Here is a 17,599-nt window from a genome sequence, read left to right as displayed (position 1 = left end):
TGAGCAAGAATTCATGGGATTGAAAGATAACTGTTTAGGAACAGATCGAAAGCAAGCCACCTTGGTTAATGAAGAGAAGCGGACTGAAGGGTTCCTCACATTTCATGACCAGTGTGGTTCTAGATAGTCTCCAGACTAATGTCTAATAGACGTGACAAAGGGAGGGTGGAGAAAGAAAGCATGGTCTGGGGTACAGAGCCATAAGCAGGAACAGCAGGTAGAAATTGTTCACTCTAAGGACCCAAAGTCTAGTAACAAGGTATACACTTTTTGTTGATCTAGGAATTCAAATTTTGAAGTGCATTCCCATTGAATAACTGGCTCATGATAAAGGCAGAACCATGAAAATATACTCATTTTAATTAGAAAATGTCTGAGTTAGGTGTCACCATCGTACTCCTAAATCCCCAGTGGCTCCATTATTTCCCACTTCTGCACATTGGTTTTGAGAGCTTTGTACAATCCAGCCTCTACCTTCCCACCAACCTCTGGTCCCATTTTCCCCTTGCCTGCTTCCACTGAAGTGTGTCAGGTGGTCCTGCCCTTTTCCCAGCATGCCCTGCTAACCCTGTGCCTTGGCGCCTCCTTTGTTGTTTCCGTAACCTGCAGAGCCCTTTCCTCCCTCTACCTCCTCAATTGTAACCACACTTGAGACATGAGTTGAAGTGCCATCTTTTCCAAACGCCTTCCCTGAACCCTTCCTCAGCCCTCATTGATTCCTCTCTCTTCTGGAAGCCTTGATAAACATTCATGTTCTAGGAAGCCCGATCTCCTAGCTTAGACCAGCCACCTGTGTGTCTGGTCTAAGCTAGGAGATCGGGCTTCCCAGAACATGAATTAACTTGGTTTCTCTTAAATTGAATTAACTTGGTTTCTCTTAAAAAACCAGGTGATGGGTCATGAACCTACTATGCTCCCGGAGCCTGAACAGTACCAGCAAGTTTTGAAAAAATGATTTTGGGAAGAGAGAACGGGCACTCTTTTGAAACCTTGTGCACGTGAATGGTAGGAGATTTCTCAATTTCTCTCTAACGGTGTTTTAGGCTTGTCTTCCTAGCTAGACCTGAAGAGTCCTGAGAGCAAACATGATTTGCCAGTTCTGACTAGCCCAGTGCACAGACAGTTAGGTAGAGTTCTCATCAACATGAGCTGGCTGGTGGCCAGTGGGGCTCCACTGTACACTGCTCCCTCAGAATTGGTCACAATCCCCGAGAGAGCACATCAGGGCACAGGGTCCAACCGTCTACGAGCCCAGCCCACCTCACTGTGGAATAATCCACCTCACAGAATTTTTGCACAATTTGATGGGAAAAGGAAAAAAAATGGAAGCCCAGGAAAATCTGCAGAGAAAGCAAGCCCTCTTTTGCTACATCCCACCCCAATCAAGACTAAGAGATTTCCTGTTTTGAAGTCTGAGCTATCAGAAGTTTCCCGTAAGAACACACCGCAGACTGACACAACATATGCTCTAGACTTAGCAGTACTCATCTTTCCTATCGAAATATGCTGGTGATTGTGATTTTACAATGGAAGCCTCGACTCCAAAATTGCCTACTGGGAAGAAATATTTCCATAGGAGTGAGAAAAGGTCGTCATGTTAGCACATGTCGAAAACTAATGTGTTAAAGCGAGTTTAAGAGAAATGCAGAAGACACACACGCGCACGAAGAATGTTGAAACAGTGAGAGGTTTTAATACTACCTAGCACAACTACAGAAACACAAGAGTTCCTTCTCAGGAATGTGCCCAATCAGGACATACCCACATAGTATACCTTAGAGCTTTCTCCAGGGAGTGGGACGGATGGTAGCCTCATGAAGCCTCCATGCTTTAATTCAACAAACATTTATATAAGCACCTGCTGTGTCCAAGTGTGTGTGTGCGTGTATGCACGTGGGTGTGCACTCATACACATGAAGGGGCGAACAAGATGGCGGAGAGCGAGAGAGAGAGAGAAACATGGAGGGTGAAAACTTGTGGCTGGCAGTACCTAATCCCCTGGGAACCAATCCCGAGGACAGAAATGGAGGACAGACCTATACATAAATGGCTCATCACCCCAGGAATCAGTGGACGCACTGTGTGTCAGTGGAAAGGGCGCAGAATGAGGCGCCTCATCATGTATCCAACAGGGGATTAGTGCCAACTGTTCCTGGGTGGAGTCTACCTCATGGGCAAAGCAGGACCAAGATGGTAGGTCCAGCTCAGCCATTCCCAGTCGTGGCAGTGAGCCCAGGGCTGGCCTTCCAGACCCGGGAGAATCTAAGCCTCCCCGTCAAGGTGAAGTCTGTTACCTCCATCGCTGCAGGTCCTGGAGTCCGAGGCCAGGCTGTCTGTGGAACCCGTGGTGAAGCTGACGGGGACAGCCCTGCAGGGAGGGCTGAGGCTCTCTGCAGAGCCCTGGCTCACTTTCTCCAAATCAGAGCTGCTCTTGTTCATCTTTAAAAGGTGCCTGGAAAATGTGAGAACAAACAATAAAAGCAATTAACTTGGTTTCTCTTAAAAAACCAGGTGATGGGTCATGAACCTACTATGCTCCCGGAGCCTGAACAGTACCAGCAAGTTTTGAAAAAATGATTTTGGGAAGAGAGAACGGGCACTCTTTTGAAACCTTGTGCACGTGAATGGTAGGAGATTTCTCAAGTGTGGTTAGGAGGAGTGAGTCTACAAAATTTAGACAAATGCCAAAATCATGGTTTGGGAGGAAATATGCCTTCGTATGCTGACCCTGTTGGCCATAACATTTACGTTACCTACTATACAACATCTCTATGAAGAAAAACACGAACATTATCGTAAGAGTCAATGTATAGAGATATACAGAGATTGGGTAGCTTTTGCAAGATCACAGGGCAAGTGAATTGCAAATTAGGACTAAAAAGGTGGGATTTCTTTTTGCCTGGCATTCTCTTGACAGAGCTTCAAAGGGTCTAGGTTGTTCCTTGGAATTAAGGAAAACTTTATATCAATTTAACCAGACTTCTAGTGCAATGCTCAGAAACATGTTAACATAACCCTTCTTCCTGAAGTACAGAATCTGCCCGTAGGCTTTCTATGAAATCTTTCATTGCATCTCTAAGACATCATTACCAATATATCAAGGACTGGAATACCAAGTTCAAGAGAAAAATAACTTGCCTTGGAGGAAACACTGCCATTATCAGGTAGAGCGGTTAGCTTATTGATTTCTCCTTCCCTTTCTCCAAGGACTACATGAATATTCACTCTGACCTGACATTTTCACCACAAAATGAGGCAGACCACAATCAATCTAGCTCTCTCCCTGTTGGTGGTAACCCAGATTTGTCTGAACTGATATTTCCTGATGACATTCCTGTTCCCACTAGAGCAGATCTATATCTCAATATCTGCTGTAGGAAATATACAATGCAGTATTGATTTGGCATCAGAACTGCCTTATTTAATGCACATGACCTTACAGTCAAGAATTTATCGATTGTTCTTTGTGTTCAACATTGCCAGGCCCTGCATTGGTCTTTGCAGTCCGGGGGATCCTGTGCTGATTACCAGAAAAGTTTAGAGAAAGTTTGTTAGCTACCATGAAATACTCTTTAGGAACACATCCTTCTCCTCACCCCCAATTCTTAGAACCACATTGAAAAATATTTTACAGCTGTCAAATATGAGTTGTGATAGTGATGGCAAGGTTCTGACTAATACCATTTCTTACATTTTAATGTCACTGGAGGGCTCTGGGAAATGTCAGATCCTTAGGAAGTGCTGTGGCAGTCGATTATCTTTATTTTACCCTCTGGCAAAATAAAATCATAGAAAGTTTTGTAAAATATTTTTATTCTCATCAGATCCATCAATCACGGCTTTTGCAGATAAAGCCTAGATATGCAGTTGTAATGACACCTCCCCAGTCTAGGAGAGAAGCCAGCTCTGTGGCAATGCAACGACCCAGCCCCCTCCAAAGTGGCCTCTGGAGTCTCTTGCTCCTCAGGTCCGGAAAACTGCCAGCACCAGAGTTGCTGAGCGGACAAAGCTCCCCATTCCGTAAACCTAGAGAAACACTGAATGAAATGTATATAAACAGATAAAGCTAAAAAACACGTAAATAAGTGTATGTGTGAATACACACACACACACACACACACACACACCTTGGATATATTCCTTGAGCAATGTTATTCAAATCACTAGTAGTGAATGAATGGCTAAGTCAATTTAGTGAGTCATGGCAGTTTACCAGCAGTTTATTTTAACAAAATATGCTGCTATGGGGCCAGAAAACATGAAATATTATAGTAAGGATTTTTGAAACATTGTTCTGTGACACTTGTTTCAGGTGTGTGCTTGTCAGATCATGATAGTAAATATATTTCTTATTGTGGGTCATTGTTAAAAAAAGGCTAAAAATCATTGCTCTAGAATCGGTGGTCAACAAACATTTCCTTAAAGGGCCAGAGGGGTGATATTTTAGGCTTATGGATCATATGGTCTCTGTTACGACTACTCAATTCTGCTGCTGGAGCAGGAAAGCAGTCGTAGACTCTACGCAAATGAATGGACATGTTTTCCGATAAAACTTTATTTACAAACACAGATGACCACACTGTAGATGGTAGATTACTGATCCCTGATCTAGACCAGCCTTGTCCAACAAAATTATAGTGCAAGTCATGTATATAATTTTAAACATTTTAGTAGCCAAATTATAGGTGAAATTATTTTAATAATATCTTTTATTTAATAAAATATATAAAAATATTGTCATCTTAATAGGCAATGAGTATAAAATCATTAATGAGATATTTTACATTTTTTTTCATTCTAAGTCTTCAAAGTCTGGTGTGTATTTTGTACTGACAGCACAACGTAATTTAGACTAGCCACATTTTAAGCTACTGGCTATTGTACTATTCAGTGCAGATCTAAAGAAACTCTCATACATGGACAAGGCTCTTCATGGTGTTACTAACAGCAAAAACAGAATCATAAACAGTCCAGTGTCCACCAATAAAATAATGGATACATTGTGGTATAGTATTATAATGGAATATGATATAGAATTCAAAAATAAATGAACTTGATTTTAATATACTAATATTGAAATGACTCTTAAATGTTGATGTTAAAAGCAGCTTGCTGCAAATCAAAACCACAATGAGATAATCACCTCACACCAGTCAGAATAGCTAATATCAAAAAGATATGAAATAACAAATGTTAGCGAGGATGTGGAGAAAAAGGAACCCTCATGCATTGTTGATGGGAATGCCAACTAGTGCAGCCACTGTGGAAAACAGTATGGAGGGTCCTCAAAAAATTAAAAATAGAAATACCATATGATCCAGTAATTTTACTTCTGGGTATTTACTTGAAAAAAAAAAAAAAAAAACCACTAATTTGAAAAGATATATGCACCCCTATGTTTATTGCAGCATTATTTACAATGGCCAAGATATGGAAGCAACCAAAGTGTCCACTGATAGATGAACAGATAAAGAAGAGGTGGTACATATATACAATGAAATATTACTCTGTCATAAAAAAGAATGAGAACTTGCCATTTGTAACAACATGGATGCACCTAGAGGGCATCAGGCTAAGTGAAATTCGTCAGACAGAGAAAGACAAAAATACCCAATGATCCCACTTACATGTGGAATCTAAAAAACAAAATGAGCAAAGAAACAAAAAACAGAAAAAGAGACACATAAAAACAAGGAATAAACTAGTGGTTGCCGGAGGGCAAGAAAGTGGGGGGAGAGTTGAAATACGTGAAGAGGATTAAGAGGTACAAACCTCCAGTTATGAAATAAATAAATAAATCACGGGGATGAAAAGTACAGCATAGGGAATACAGTCAATCGTATTATAATCACTCTGTATGGTGACAGATGGTAACTACACATCGTGGTGAGCATTTCATAATGTACATAATTGTCGAATCACTACGTTGTGCACCTGAAACTAATATAATATTGTATGCCAACTATACTTCAATTTAAAAAAAAAAAAAGTAAGTTGGAAAAGGTCTCAAGTACACTGTGATGCCGTTTAAATATCTTTTAAAAATACATAACGATGCTATAATTTTTTTGTTTATCATATATATGTAGTAAAATGGAAATAATACCCATCACCTTCAAGATACTGAATACTCTGGGTAACAATGGGAAAAGGAAACAGAAACTAAATACGAAGTGATCTTCCACTGGACCTGTAATGTTTTATTTTTCAAAATCTAAAATGGCAAAAGGTTAATAATACTTGAAAAATCTTTGGAAGACACATGACAGTTAAATTATTCTTTGAACTTCACTGTAGGCTCGAAATATTTGATAAATCGAAAACGCACATTTCTAGAAGGACAGAAAGTCACTAGGGCCTGCAAGAGCCCAGGGATGGCCACTCTTCTTGACCTGCTACAGAGCCGCTGAAAGGCGAGGGACAGAAAGGATGACCCAGCAGGATTTCCACCAGGCCGCACCGTGGGACAGGCAGATTCAGTGAAGGTTAGTAATAACCACAGAAGAGCCTTATAGCTGGGAAAAGTTATTTCTCAGACCTAACCACTCTTCTGAGACTTCAGAAATTAGTTCTTCCGAATCTAGTCACTATGAGGGAGAAGTCACAGTTTTGAACTCACCAAGTGAATGCAGACAAAATTAGCTTATTCTTGGGGTTGCAGCATAAATCTTCGGCAGCTTGCACATGTGTGTATGTGTAGGGAAGTAGGAAGCCTCCAAAAGTAGACCTTGATAAATCTCAGTATTTAAGCACAGGGGGAATTTTCATGTTTTCATGGCTCTGGGAATATTACTCTTTCTCTACTAAAAGGGCTCAAGAAGCCCAGGCTCCCACCAGGTAACAAAAGCCCAGTAAGCATTTGGAATTCTCTGGTGTAAATGGGGAAGAAAGGAGTAACCCTTGCTCATAATAGCGAAATCTTGGGAGTGATGACTCTTTTATATGAATTGCATTAAAAATCTTTCTTGGAAGCCCGTGTAATCTGCACTCTTAGAGAATTGCCATTTTAAGTAGGCAATGAGCAAAACTACCTCAGATTTCATAATGAAAGGGGAAGCTTATCATCAGAGCAGAGACTGACAATCAAGTTGCTCTCGTGTGTTCCATCTATGCATGCAATGGATTACTTAAGAATCCCCGGAAAAAGGTGACTTTTCTGAGCCCTACTGGATTGTTCTATCAGACCTAAGGCCAGATGACAATCCAAGGGCACCCAACGATGCACAGCAAGACTCTACTGATTGCTTCTAAAGGCGCTTTCCCCTCATTAATGATAGTTTGATCCGCTGTTCATAAAACTGGTGCCAACCATCTAAAAGATGCAATCTGATGTCACGTCATTTAAGGAAGTGGCTTCAACGGGCTGAAACCACATACTCCGGTCTTTCCTCTCTGGGTGGTGAATAACATTCTTATCAGCTGCACGGACAGCATGGTCTGCACAGATGTCTTTGCTCACACAGCGTGATAAACGACTTGTTCTTACTCAGACTTCCTTCCCTGCCTCCCGTTGATTAGCCAGAGTCACAGGAGAGTAGGATGAAATACGCGGCCAGAGGCCCGGTGTCCTTAGAGACTGAGCCCTGCAGCTGCCGCCCGGTGTTTTCAGAATGGCTTTTCCCCCCATTGTCCTTAGAGAAAGAAGCCCTGCCAGAGTTTTCTCCGTACTGTATTGGTAGAAAGCTGGAAAAAAAAAAAAAAAATCCAGGCGGAAGAGCCATCTGCCAGACTTCCTCATTCATAGGAACAAGCCTCATCTAAAAATACCCCCAAGCTTTTAGAATGTCCGAAATTCTTAACAGATGCCCTGCCCCAGCAGGACTGCATCTCAAGCTTCCCATGGCCACCGGGATCCTCATCAGATGGCACGGTTTGTAAAGTGTGACGGAGGCCGGGGTTCTTTCTCACTGCCCTGACTTTTGTTCAGTTCACACGCATTCGGTTGAGAGCCTTTTGCCTCCGGAGCAGAAGCTTATGAAAACCCAAAGAACACCAGTGCGGAAATTCAGTCTCGGGACTCTAGACCCCGGTACAGCTGCACACCAAGCCTTCGCATTGATCAAATTCACTGCTGACTTTGGTGATGACTCGGAGAAGACCTCCGAGCTAGCTCGGAAAGCACACACAGGTTAGAAGATGCTACACCCATTTTTTAAGTTGCCAAGAAGAAGTGAAAACAGACCAGCTGTAGATGCAAATAAGTCAAGTCATGCCTAAATCAAAGAATGAGAACCCCTTACCATCCTAGACGTGGCCCGTCACGCCATCCTCATTGGCAGGGCCCCCCAAAGCCTGGGGACGGGCTGGGCCAGTGACTGTGGGGTCCCATGGAGCAGCCCTGAGGAGGAGGGCCAGCTTCGGTGACGGTGGCGGAGTGCCTTGTCAGCCAGCTGTGAATTCACTGCTCAGAGCTCTCCTTTCCCCTAAGTTCCTCTCTGACTTTTCTATAAAATGCACTTCCTCCCAAAGCACAGGAAAATAGGGACGGCTCTGCCTCTGACCTGCAGCTTTCAATCTCCGATTGTCTTGTTGGGCTCCAGTGTTACCAGCAATTCAAATATACTCTGAAACACAGTCAGCCGCACCCCACTCATTCTCTACTAGGTAGCCACATCCTAAGGTCAAAATCATTAAATGATTCAAGTTGAAACACTGAGCTTGCTGGGTGAATAAAAGCACCTCATTTTTTACTTACCTTATGCCTCTATGACCTGCAGTGTGTCCCCCATCCTGTCTGTCCTGAAGAGCATTCCCAGGTTTTTGTTTTTTTGTTTTTTTTTTTAAGATTTTATTTATTTATTTTGACAGAGAGAGAGACAGCGAGAGAGGGAACACAAGCAGGGGGGAGTGGAAGAGGGAGAAGCAGGCTTCCCGCCGAGCAGAGAGCCCGATGCGGGGCTCGATCCCAGGACCCTGGGATCATGACCTGAGCCGAAGGCAGACGCTTAACGACTGAGCCACCCAGGCGCCCCGCATTCCCAGGTTTTTTAAGAAATAAATTTTGACTGCCTGCTCTGTGGTGAGCACCGTGTTAGGTGTTGGGGATACAAGAGTGCATAGAGATGATGCCATCCTTGCTTCAACAAACCTACGACCCAGAAGATAAATACTTGTCAAGCTCCCCTAAAAAAGTATATGGAGGGTTCAATCTATACCTTCAGGATAGATTTGCAGCCTTGGGGGTTGAGCATCCTGACTCCACATCTTTCTAAAACATTGCTCTCATAATGATGGTTGACCCTGATGAGCCCTATGCAGAGCTCTTGTAAGTATTCTTAACCTCGGCCACCATACTGGATCTTGGGTTCTCCGTGGTGACTGAAATATTCTTTGCCAATCTCAATTTCAAACATTTTCCCCCACTGTTTATATATTACAACATATAGCTAGACTTCTCATTTGGGAAGAAAAATGATCACCATTTTGTTTTTATACTACTACTTCTCCTCATAAATCCTTTGCTCCAATTGGGCTAATTTCTCATTGTCCGCAAAGCACTCTGCATTACTGTCCCCTCCCCATCCTAGCTCTGAAGAAACAACTGTCTCTCCCTTTCAAACCTTTACACCCTCAAAACCCAGGGTCAATATCACTTACCTACAAATCCCTCCCAAACCATTGCAGTCTTTTCTGACTGATCCGTCTTCTCTGGAACGCACACCAAATTGAGTCTGATTCACATCACTGAGCATTAGGTTATAATCTTGGTTAGATTATTCTAATTGTTTCATGTGAAATAGGCTTGTTACCACGCCCAAATTATAAACTGAGGAGCTGTGTCACACTCAGAATATACTGGAACACACAGTAATTACTAAATACTTCTTGACTAAGTTTATCTGCCTCTGTTTCAATAACTCGGTGGCATCTGGGAGCATAAATGTTTCCTTTCAGTAAAGAATTACACTTGTCCAGCAAAACTTGCAAAAGGCAGGAACACTGAGCAAACACCCCTCAAAAAAGCTGGATTCAATAGCTGAGCCTTTTTCATATTTACAAAATACAGCAGTCCCAAAATATCCTGAATTTCTACAAATCTTGTAGTTAAAAATTTTTTTTCAAGAGATGGGATGAGAAAGGCAGATAACTATGCTGAAAGGTTTTTATTGTTTTTATCTTTGATTCTCTTTGATGAAAATGCTAAGGGAGTTATTTCCCAAGTATCTTAGTGTCACCTGAAAGGGCTAATAAGTCCAGTCTACTCTGGGGGCATATTTCCCCCCTGATTTCTTAGCATGTATAAAGATAGGAAATCAGTTTCATTTTCGGTCAGATGACCTCAATGTTCCCCACGATGCAGGCCTATTAATTTGCATTTGCAGTTAATGCGCTAGTAACTTCCATAGCTCTACAAGCTGAAAAACCCTTTGGTTCAACCTGACAATGAATGCACTTTGCATTCAGTGGAAACCACTTAAAAATAGGAATAAAGCCATACTTATTTTTAAAGACAGGGACGTGCACACGCAAACATTTAGGTCGGTCGTTACTTTTAGGGAAGGATAAGTGCTTGAATTGGTCAAATGGAAATCTGAAGGCATTTGCCCTGACTATATACAGATCTACTTTGGCATTGAGAGATTATGAATGTTTTTTAAAGATCACCTTTCAGGGCTCAGAAAATTAAAGTTCCTTAATCTGTGGCCCCAGGCAGCATGGTACTCTTTTGTGTACATTCCTAGAGAAGTTCTGGGCTGCCTGGTGCCGGAGGAAGGCAGGCAGAGGTTTGGAGGTACCTGGCCTGGGGAGCTTTGAGCTGAGGCTGACGACAGGCCAGGAGGGTCAGGGAGCAGGTAAGGGAGACCCCATCACCAATGTACTACACTTTATCTCCAATAGAGGTAAAGAGGCCCCGAGTCCTGGCCTGGAAAGTCAAGGAAGAAGCTCTTACAGGTGTTCACACGCAGGTGGAAAGGAAGAGAAGATGGAAAGGAGATGAGGAACAAATGGACGACCAAGCAGCTGCAATCCACAGAGGGGTACCCTGACTGCCGGCCCGCCTCCAGCCCAGCACAGTGTGGGAGGACCTGCAGGAGCCGCTGGGAAGAAGAGCCGTGCAAGCATTTCCAGAACTTCCCAGACGGATTTCCGAGTCCTCTAGGAAGGCTTCTTGATGGGGTGGTTAAGACCATGAACCCGGGAGCTCTGCTGCCTGGCTTGGGTCCTGGCTTCACTGGTCTCTGGCCGGGTGCCTGATAAAAGGCACTTCAGCGATCTGTGCTTCAGCTGCCCATCCAGCCCATTTCTCCTAATGCCGATAACAATCACACTTATCTCATGGGGCTGTGGGCAAGATGCAATGAGTTAATGTTTGCTACGTGCCGGAAACAGCACCAGGTGCACAGAAAGATGGATGGATGGATGGATGGACGGATGGACGGACGGACAGACAGAGACAGAGGGAGGACTTCAGCAGCCTCCAGTAAACTAATTCTGCTACCTGGATAGAAGCAGAAAAGAGCACAGGGGTTCCAGATTTCACTCTGATATTTCTACTTTTCTTATGATACTGGATGGAGACTCAAAGGGGGCGCCTGGGTGGTTCAGCCGATTGGGTGTTTGACTTCGACTCAGGTCAGGATCTTGGGGTCCTGGCATGGAGCCCCAGACTTGGGCTCTGTGCTCAGCAGGGAGTCTGCTTCTCCCCCCCCCCTTTGCCCCTCCCTGTTTGTGCTCTCTCACGTGCATGTGCACTTTCTCTCGCTCTAATAAATAAATACAATCTTTAATAAAAAAATAAAGAGATCAAAGAAGAAAGTTCATCAGGATGATGCTTTGAAGATACGCATTATTCTAAAGTAACTAGGAAGCACTGATCTGTCCATCAACCAGACCTCAGTGTGATCTAGGATTCAAGACATTGCTAATTTGTAGTGTAGCCCCAGGCTCAGGGCTGACGTACTCCACAGCTGACCAGATTGATTAGCTCCATTATACACAAATTAAGAAACAGAAGAACCTCTTTTACAGTATTAGCTTGCCTCTCCTCTGCAAAAAAGAACCTCCCATGATTCCTACCCCCTTCACACCACCTCTCCACCCCCAACGGAGGGCTCTGGTGATTGAGTAAACCAAAGCAGTAGCAAATTCTTACTCACCAACTTGGGAATTACTGCTCTTCTACTCCTGACCTATCCCTCTTGGAACCCATCCACCAATACAATCTGTGCCTGACCAGAATCTTTCTGTTTCTAGACTACTGGTTTTGGCAACGACGTTTTCAGAATTATCTTTCCCTCTTTCTCTTGATTCAGCAAATGCTCCAAGTCCACTTTGTTGACCCAGTTTCTGAGCCCAACTATTGGCTTAAGAAATCTGTGTCTATTTATATTAGATGTTGTTCCTACCCTCCTGGCTTGGGAGAGTCAGGCTATTTGTAACAAAGCCACTAAATGATCTTCTCTACTCCCCTCTCTAGCCCAGTCTGTTGCCCAGAAAGGATGAGGTTTCTTTCCCACTCCCAGGTCACTTCTTCAACCCTCTGTTAGCTGTTCTCTCCCATCTCCTTTAGTCCTGGCTGAAACCTCCCCCAACCTGGGTAAGGGTTCTGGTCACCCAATTCCAACGTGGCGGTGGGCAGGGGGCAGGGGAGGTCCCTACACCACTAATTCTCACCAGCTGGGTGTCCTACCATACAACTCAATTCTGACACTAAGGACCCGGAGACAGCATCAGATCGAAGGTTCCAATGACCTCTTCCTTGGGTCCGATTCATTTGCTAGAGCAGCTCACGGAACTCACAGAAACATTGCACTTACAGAATATAACCCAGGAACAGCGAGATGGAAGAGACGCACAGGGCAAGGTGTGGGGAAAGGGCGCGGAAACTCCATGACCCTGGCAGGTGCACCACACCACTCCACACACATCTCCACAGGTTCACCAACCTCTTAGCTCTCCAAACGCCATCCTTTGGGGGTTTTATGGACGCTTCATTACAGAGGCACAGCTGATTAAAGCATTGGCCACAGAAGACTGATTCAACCTCCAGCCCCTCACTCCTCCCCCAGAGGCTGGGGGGTGGGGCTGAAAGTTCCAACCTTCTAACCACAGGGCTGATTTCCTGGCAACCAGCCCCCATCCTCAGGTGGGTTCAAAAGTCACCTCATTAACATAATAAAACACGCCTTTATGGCTCCTAGGAAATTCATCACTTAGCAAACTCCCGGGCTTTTAGGAGCTCTGTGCCAGAAACAGGGATGGAGACCAAAGGTTTATTTATTATAAATCACAATAGCATACTAGGTAAGTTCAAACATTTTCTATCTTCACTCCTGCACCAGGCAGCCTACTGCTTCTCTAGGAAAGTGCATAACCATGCAGCCTGGGGCCACAATTAATACATGATTCTGGCCTTCAGCTAGCCCTTGGGGCTCCCTTGCAATCCTTGCACTTGACCTCCCACTCTCCAAAGCAGCTATTTCAAACATTCACCATTTTTCTTGATATTCTTAGTTGCCATTCTTATTTCTTGCAAGTAAGTCCTCTTTCTCCATGATTCGGTCTTTCTTTATGTTCTTATTTACTTCAAGTGCAGAGAGGTGAAATCACCTTCTGCCTCGATTAATGATACACCTTCACACTGATCTGCATTGTTTTAGCTTTTCCCTTCATCCCCATCTCTACACTAACTCTCCATTTCCTGATTTCCCACTTGCGGGTACTCACTGTATTTCCTTGGATATATATCCTTGGATTTATCTTTTAAAAAATGCTGTCACTTTATGTGTTTTCAATTTACAGCATTACATTGTGTTACAGATCGTGTTCTGTTTCTTAGTTAGTTCACTCAAAGCCAGTTTAAGGTTCATCCATGTTTCTGTATATATATCCAGTCCATAATGTCTGACTGCTATTAAGTATTTCATTTCATACTCATGACATTTTAGTTTTCTGTTTTCCTAGACACGAATACCCGTGATTGCACCAACTACCCTCTACTGTGAACAATGTTGTGATGATCTTCATCGTATGCGTTCCCTTATTGACCCAAGTGTTTCTCCGAGGCAAACACTGAGGAATGGAGATTGTAGGGGCATAATGTATTCTTACACTGAATCTTACTCAGTAACTCATATTAGCTCCACCTACACCGAATCCTCAATATTTAGTGATTAAACGACTGTTAAGACCAAGAAAACTTCAGACTCTGAACTGTAAGAAGAAGAGTCTCTTTCATTATGTTTCTCTGCTTTTAGAAGAGGCACGGGACAAGCATTGAAAGTAGGATAAGAAGTAGGATCAAGGGGCTGGATTTAGGATTCATTGGTAGAGACAATTTCTGTTTCAAGTTTTAGAGAGGACATGAAGATATAGAAGGCACTTTGAGAGATCTGAAGGGAGGTCACAAAGTAAATGTGACAGATCAGTGAGTACTCTTGTCCTGGGTTTCTTGTACTTGCCCCTCGGGAGACACGCTCTGTCCCCAAGTTGAACATCTCTGAAACAGACAACCTAGCTCATCACCAGTCCAGAAGATGCAGAAAAATTATATGTACTATGTATTATGAAAACATATATTTATATTAAATTTATATGATAAATTTATATTACAATATTTATATATTTATAATATGGAATTTTCATTTTCAAACTATCCCTCTAAAAGATGAGACATACTTCCTGCCCCCACTCCCTGTCTCTGCCATCGGGAAGCATAGAAAGCTGGTGCTACAAACCAAAGAGGGTAAGGCTAAGTGAACATACATCATTTAATGGGTAACAGACGTAACGGTTAACTCTTCCTTACTCAAATACAGATCTCCAAAAAGGTTACAATTCATGGGATATTCATAATCACTCATTAAGAGAAAACAAAACCTTTGGCCTTGTAGTCTGAACTTTGAGGTTATAATCAAAGAGAGCACCACAGTCTGCCAAAGTTTGCTTAGGATGGCCTGGGCTGGACAGAACACAGATCCTCTCACGGGTATAAAACCCTTGAACTGGACGCCTGGGTGGCTCAGTTGACTGAGCTTTTGCCTTCAGCTCAGGTCATGATCCTGGAGTCCCGGGATCGAGTCCCACATCGGGCTCCCTGCTCAGCGAAGAATCTGCTTCTCCCTCTCCTCCCCACTCATGCTCTCTCTCAAATAAATAAATAAAATCTTAAAAAAACAAACAAATAAATAAACAAAAAAAACAAAAATAAAACCCTTGGATTAGTATAGGGAATAGTTACTGACGATCAATGATTTTGCATTATAGACGGTAAATTTTAGATTCAAAACCTAGATTGATAAATATCTGGCCCACGTGTCTACACTCTCCACGGGCATGACCTGCAGACAGTACTAATTGATCGCGGTGAACCTTCCTGCAGGGAGGGCACATGGTCTCCCTGTTTTCCATGTGGCGCTTCAGGCTGCTACTCCCATTGATTGGAACTGGTGTGGAGAATGCAACCGAATTGCCCTCATGGTTCAAGAACATGTTGTCACAAAATCTTCCTTTTGAGCTATACGTATCAATAAGCATTATTTTAAGTGACATCCCCACTATGACTAGTTTTAAAATTCCAAAGACTTCCTCCCTTTTTTCCTGATCTTCAAGGTCATATTACTTACTAATATATCAAGTTATCCCAACTATTCTTGTGTTTATCTAGTGTCGGTATATTTTTGCATTCATTTTGATGGCTATATGGAGCTCTCTGAAGAGCAGGAGCCATTCTGAAGGGTGTTCTACAACCCAGGAATGTACATGGTAACACTGCCCATTATTTGCCTAGGTTTTAGACTTCAGATAAGTTTTCATAGCACAAGCATAAATGAGCACGAAGTGGCCAAAACCCAAACTACCAGCAAGTCAGGGGATCATCTGACAGTGATAGGTCCTGGACAGTAAGATGAGTAAAAAGGGAAGGATTTCTTAAAGCTGTCTTCAATCTGGAAGTTCCCCTTTCCCCCCCCAGTGAAGAACAGTTGCTTCCGTGAGTCAGCCCGTTAGAGAAGCACAGAGAGTAAGCCATCCAAGGCATTAGACAAAAGCTCATCGAAGCTAGGGGTTCTACCAACTTGTACAGAAATAGCATAAACACCCTTTAACGACTGACAGTTCTAGGGATGTGCCCAAGAGTCGATATAAAGAAACTGAGCAATTCTAGTACAGGGGATGAAGACCCATCTTAAACTCTGAAGGTTATCAGCTGCAGAAAGGGCCGCCGAGTGTTCTCTGCAGTTGGTCTATCAACCCTGATAAAAGGAAGTCCTTTTGTGAGCACATCGAGGGTCCTAACACAGTAACAAATGACTCACACCACACATAGATAATTTCTCACCAACTGGTGAGTTCTACACCCAAAAAGTAGGCTGGCTATTTTAGGAAAAAGTCCCTTTGATCACTTAATCGACAATGGGGGCTCGAGCATATGGCCCACACTTGGGAAAAAAAAAAAAAAAAGAGCAGAGTATGAGCCCAGTTGCAAAACTGAAATGTATAATCATTGGAGAGAAATTAATCCATGAAAGGATACATTGTGCCTATCGGGGTGTTTGCCCACCCTGAAACATTAATAATTATTAACTTCGGCTTCTTTTACTCAAGGTGATAATGTTCTATTGAGCAAGGCTAGGCACAGAATTGTAATGGGATGTCCAGTGAAAAATCAGGCCAAGATCTGTAGTTCTCTCTGGCCTTTTGTCCCCCCCTAGTTCAATAACCCTTTAGTGAATACCTACTGTGTCCCAGGTACTATGCTAAGATATCCTATGGGAAAGTCAAAGAAAAATACATGAAACATGGTTCCTGTTCTCCTAGGAATTTACAATTTCTTGAGGAGATACAAATATGGATCCAATTTAACAGGGTGCAAGACATACTGTGGTAACTGCCAAAACAGAGCACTGGGGCAATCCAGAAACCTGGGTTTCAGAAAGATACTTGGATACAAGAATTTAAAGCTACTTGTTCCTTTCTCAACATTTCCTGATGTGCGAAGCATAGTGCTTTTGGAGAAAGTGAGATAAGACAAGCATGGTCTCTGCCTACAATTCAACAAGTCTTTCTTGAGCATCTATTATGTACCAGGCACCAAACAGGATACTGTGTTATTATAGACGGCTAAGCGTGCTCTTGACCTTCAAGGAGCATCTGCCTCCCCACCCCATCCTGCCTTTCCAAAAATAAATGGTTATCTATATACCTATACTAACCTTGGCCTTGAATCAGGTCACAAGACACTTCAAGGAAGGACTATTCTTGCGTTCCTCCTGGACACTGAGCTGAACTTACCTCTGTGTTACCCAACAGAATGAGAATGTGCTGAGAATCCAGTTGCTATGATAACCAATCTAATCTAAGGGAATCAAAACAGGGCGAGAGCCCATGGTGGTCATACGACACATCTGCTGATTTAATTTATACCCACTCAACCCTCAGGGGCCTTAAGGGGCAGAACCCAGTCACTGACGTTTTAGCACCTTATACAGAGCATCATGGAAAGTAGGCACTTAGGAGACACCTGATGAATTACAGAAAGAAAATCGAATCCCTACCCTTAGCCGTGGATGTATGCTCCAAAACGGAGAGAAGTTCCAACATATTTGATATAGACTACTGTTCAACTCAGTGATTTTTCTTTTTTTAATTACAGACTAGA

General features: G+C 43.0%; 1 protein-coding gene across 1 annotated transcript in view; it reads right to left on the bottom strand.

Moving 5' to 3' along the window:
- PRAG1 (PEAK1 related, kinase-activating pseudokinase 1) overlaps positions 1-17,599 on the bottom strand; it is a 49,243-nt gene that overhangs the window by 18,780 nt on the left and 12,864 nt on the right. The window contains exon 4 of the mRNA XM_032413496.1: positions 2,295-2,452. Within this exon, the coding sequence (XP_032269387.1) occupies positions 2,295-2,452 (158 nt within the window). The remainder of the gene's footprint in view (positions 1-2,294; positions 2,453-17,599) is intronic.

This window comes from Phoca vitulina, unplaced genomic scaffold, assembly GCF_004348235.1.
Source record: "Phoca vitulina isolate PV1807 unplaced genomic scaffold, GSC_HSeal_1.0 scaffold15, whole genome shotgun sequence".
In the NCBI taxonomy this organism is placed as follows: Eukaryota; Metazoa; Chordata; class Mammalia; order Carnivora; family Phocidae; genus Phoca; species Phoca vitulina.
Note: the sequence above shows the minus strand (reverse complement) of the source record. Positions and strands in the feature narration are given on the sequence as shown.